This window comes from Frankliniella occidentalis, unplaced genomic scaffold, assembly GCF_000697945.3.
Source record: "Frankliniella occidentalis isolate FOCC.00 unplaced genomic scaffold, Focc_3.1 Scaffold363, whole genome shotgun sequence".
Classification (NCBI taxonomy): domain Eukaryota; kingdom Metazoa; phylum Arthropoda; class Insecta; order Thysanoptera; family Thripidae; genus Frankliniella; species Frankliniella occidentalis.
Window position 1 is genome coordinate 38,374 of NW_026267486.1, and position 4,232 is coordinate 42,605.

Genomic DNA, 4,232 nt, shown 5'->3' on the forward strand with positions numbered 1-4,232 from the left:
GGGGGGGGAGGCGGGGCCGAAGCGCAGCTCGGCGGAGTTCGGCTCCGACCATCTCGGCTGAGGAACGCGCGCGGCGCGGTAATTCGAACTGTAACCTAACTATGAAGAGACAGAACTAAATGAATTCAGAAATAACATTATTTTCAAACCATGCTCTATTGAGAGAGAAGTATCACTCGCAAACTGTGTCTACGTCCCTCTTCATACTAACTTTGTCTTCGACCCTACAAAACTTAAAAAAGTTTATGCGACACAGAACACAACCAAACTCATTTTACGGATAAATACGCGGTAAATACGTAATTAATTGTGAATTCAGATTTGAAATTATCTATATACTTCTGCAAGTAATGCGTCCCGTGATCTCCCACTGAAATATTATAGACTGGAATAATTCTTGAATTCGTATCATCTGCTTTCACGATCCGTTCCTAAACGGATTTTTTTTTACTTCTGTTTTTATCAAATTTTTCTGTAAATATTTCAATTTTCCCCAATTTTTTTAAATCAAATTCTTGAGCTTATTCTCGTTTTCGAACTCAATCTCTCTTGTCATAGCACAAAACGACCCTGAAAATCTCAGGTCGGTAGCTCAATTCGTTCGAGTTATCGTCGCACAATCGTCGGACAAAGTTTTTTCCGACCAGACAGAGTAATAGGCTTCGCTAATCAATCGCTCAGCCAAAAAAATAAATGTAAAATTGTACTAATTTTTTCGACTTGGAGACCCGAAGGGTAAACGACTGTTAAACTATGTGTCAGCTGGATTACGGTTTACACGGATTACCTCGGGAGTATCCCCCAGATAACTTTGCTTTTCCGTTAAGATTACCCCGCAATACCCCAAAATTCACCCAGATTATTCCGGATTTTTTCGAATTTCCTCCGGATGATAGAACAAGTCATTGTGGTTGCAACGAGCACACACTCACCTCTCTGCGATACGCATCGCCTTTATCGTGTCGTGTCACTTTTCGCGTGGTTTGCAGGTACCTTGCTAAGGGAAATTTGCAAAATAAACGACATATTTGGCCTCCTAAAACCAAAAAATATTTTTGAGAATTTTTTGGGGGGTGGGATTTGTTTAGTCCTGTCCCCTGACCACGTTCTGGAGAAACCAGAGCTCCAAATGTAGTATTCACAAAAATAAAGCGAAAATGCGAAAAATCGTGAGTATGGAAGTTACACAGGGGAAAGGAAGATGTACGGAGGTTAGATTTCTACAACTAAGGCAATGAACGTTGGATGTCTAGCCGCTATGATCGAACATCCTTTTCTGTGCTTCTGTTGGCATCTGAGGGAAGGTGAGCCAACCATTTGGGTGGACCTAGTGGCTAGGGTGTTAAAAAAAAAGGCATATTCTTGAATGGACTTCACTCGCAAGTTTATGACTCGATCTAAATTTGTGCCCAATTTGACCCATCTCTGATGTTGGGAACCATCCGCGCCTCTCCCCCAAAGTTTGAATTACATTTGACAGAGAACTGTCGAAAATGTCGCACACAGTCGCAGTCAGTATTACTTTGTGTCAAATTTCAGAGCGCTCTGATGGAGACAGCGATCTACAACGCCCGCCTCTCTGAATTTAAGAGCATATTTGACGAGGGCAGGCCTCAAATTCCGCACAAAGTAACTCTCTCAAACTGATAAGAGGGGAGCACTAACTTTGGCGGTAAGGCGCGGATGGTTCCCCTCATCGGACAGGTCTCAAATTTGGCACAGCAGATTCAGATCGAGTCATGAACTTTCCAATAAAGTCTTCTCAAGCATGTGTCATTTTTTTTAACACCTACCGATGGCCCGCCTACGACTGGTACGACCCGCCCTTTTGAACGGACCCGTTAGGGTCGTTTCTATTGGAGAGAGCGGTGCTAGCCACCCTCGTCCTCGCGTGGGTCGTTGTCGAGACAGTAGGTAGACCAACGTAGACATGTGAGCAAGTCTAGCTGCCAGTGGCACTGGCCTGCGCAGATCGCCTTCCGGATCGCTGTAGCCCAGTGGTCACGTGGGTGACAAGTCAAGTGTCAAGGCGATCAGGCTACGCTCACGCAGTCGAGCGGCAGGTTTGAAGATCCACACGGCTCAGATACGCGTTTGGAGACCCACGTAAGTTCTTTGCTACGGCATCGGAACAACATGGGTCTTGAAACGCAAGTCTGAATGCAACATTTCGGAAAAGTTAAAACGAAGAAGAATGCAGGGAAGACGAAAAAGGAAGTCACCATATTACAGCGTAGCGATTTCCGTTTTCTTCTGCCTCGCGTTCCTCTGCATTTAGCCACAGGAATGCTTTATTGTGTGGGTATCGAAACGTGCCGCATAACTGCGTGAGTATCCAGCAGTGTGTTTTAGTGTATAAGCTATTTCAGAGAAATGGGAAAGAAGAACAGCACGAATAACAAGGTGGCCCGTGATTCGTCGCCCGGTTTCCCCCTCCAACTGAGCGACGAATCACAGGCCTCCTTGTTATTCGTGCTGTTCTTATTTTCCATTTCTCTGAAATAGCTTATTGTGTCGCAATCCTCGCTGGCTGGGCGATCGCTTTACCTCCTTTAAAATTATTGCAAAATGTCAGAAACGTGTTGAGAGCGTATGTGCTCAACGGTACACGAACATTTACAGCAATATGGTGTGCATTGTGCGATACTTCCCATGATCATGTATTATTTTGATTGCAGCCGACCATTTGGTCTTAGGGACCGTTCATATACTACGTAGTTCATTTTGGGGGGAGGGGGGGTTCAGCCTTGCACTACGGCCGGTCAGGGAGGGGGGGAGGGGGGGTAGACGCTGGTCACGTAGTTTTCGTCATATTCCTGTTTTGCGCCAGCAAAACACCGCGTTGTCTGCTCTAATTCGTTCAAGTAGACCCCTTTCGACTCAAATTGTGTCCGTTTGGGAGCTAGAGTGGGTTTTTCGCCGAAAATACCGTGAAAATGACCACGCTGTACTTAAAGTACAAGGAGGCGCCAAATAGGAAAATGACAGAGGAAGTACCCCCCCGAAAGAGCAGATTCTGAATCGACAATTGTCCTCGGATTCGCCGTATCTTTAAAATCTCTTAAGCTATTCTAGTTTCACTGTTGTTCCAGTTCGTAAAAAAAAAAGGAATAAAGAAAAAAAATACAGAAGAAAATAAATAATGCCTGCCATATTTGTTGATGTAATATATATCTCGTATTTTACCTCAAAAATGCATAAAATGTCTTTTTCTAGCTTGTGCGCTAATGTTTAGATGGAAATGCGCAAAATATGTTTTTACTACGTGACCGGTGGGGGGGAGGGGGGGGGGTTGGCTCAGTACTACGGTCGGTCACGGAGGGGGAGGGGTGGTCAAAAAATGCCCAAAAATAAACTACGTAGTATATGAACGGTCCCTTATCCACATTGACTACGCCTCTGGTACCCTCGACCGCTCTCACAAGGACTCTTCTTCATTCTGGATTAAAATGAGAGAGACAAACTCTGTGCCCTTCGTTGAGCCGGACAAGGCCACCACTCTGTCCCCACCAACAACTGCTCTTAGAACGTCCACTAAGGCACCTTCTACAGCAGCACCAAGCAGCAGCACTTGTACAAGTAGCAGTATGACTGTTATACTGCTTGGGGTTTTAGGGCTTATGAGGGCTCTTTCACGCTCTCCTATGTAGTTCATCCATCGTATTGACGATGATTGTTCAATCATTCAGGAAATTTTAGGCTTAGCCTTCGAGCCGTCCTCTTTGGATTTTTCACAATTGCTGTATAAGCTTCCAACAAATAAATCGGTTGGAACCACCAACTGCCAGGTACCTTTGCTGTCGAACTCATAAATAAAAACCTTAACAACTGGAGGAGTATTTTAATATGCCGTACATCGTTAACTGTGTGTGCCACAGTCTGTACAACATAAACAATTTTTGCCAAATTAATTCCTTTTAGTTTATTGATGTTAGATAACACAACTATAGAAACAAACATGTTCCCTCAGGGACGTATAATGAAAGCAGATGATACACACTCGGACACTCGGACCAGTTTCTTCCTTGAGTTTCGGTTCATCACGTGAAACAAGCTAGGCCCGCTCTACAGCTTTCACGAATGTCCAAAGAGAAAATGGCCAGTGCAATTTTGTCCCCATACCTAAATAGGCCGTCTAACTGGGGCCAATGTGGTAAAATGTCAAGTGAAACATGGGCCAATGTAATATTTAATGTCCAAAATTTTAAGCTCAAAGAAAATTACTGGGTACA

At 44.3% G+C, this 4,232-nt stretch overlaps 1 protein-coding gene across 1 annotated transcript in view; it reads left to right on the plus strand.

The window, feature by feature from the left end:
• Positions 1 to 3,833, plus strand: part of LOC113212235 (uncharacterized) — a 12,339-nt gene extending 8,506 nt beyond the window's left edge. The window contains exons 4-5 of the mRNA XM_052274252.1: positions 2,679 to 2,691; positions 3,378 to 3,833. Coding sequence (XP_052130212.1) covers positions 2,679 to 2,691; positions 3,378 to 3,650 — 286 coding nt within the window. The 3' untranslated portion in view covers positions 3,651 to 3,833. The remainder of the gene's footprint in view (positions 1 to 2,678; positions 2,692 to 3,377) is intronic.
• Positions 3,834 to 4,232: the final 399 nt, after the last annotated feature.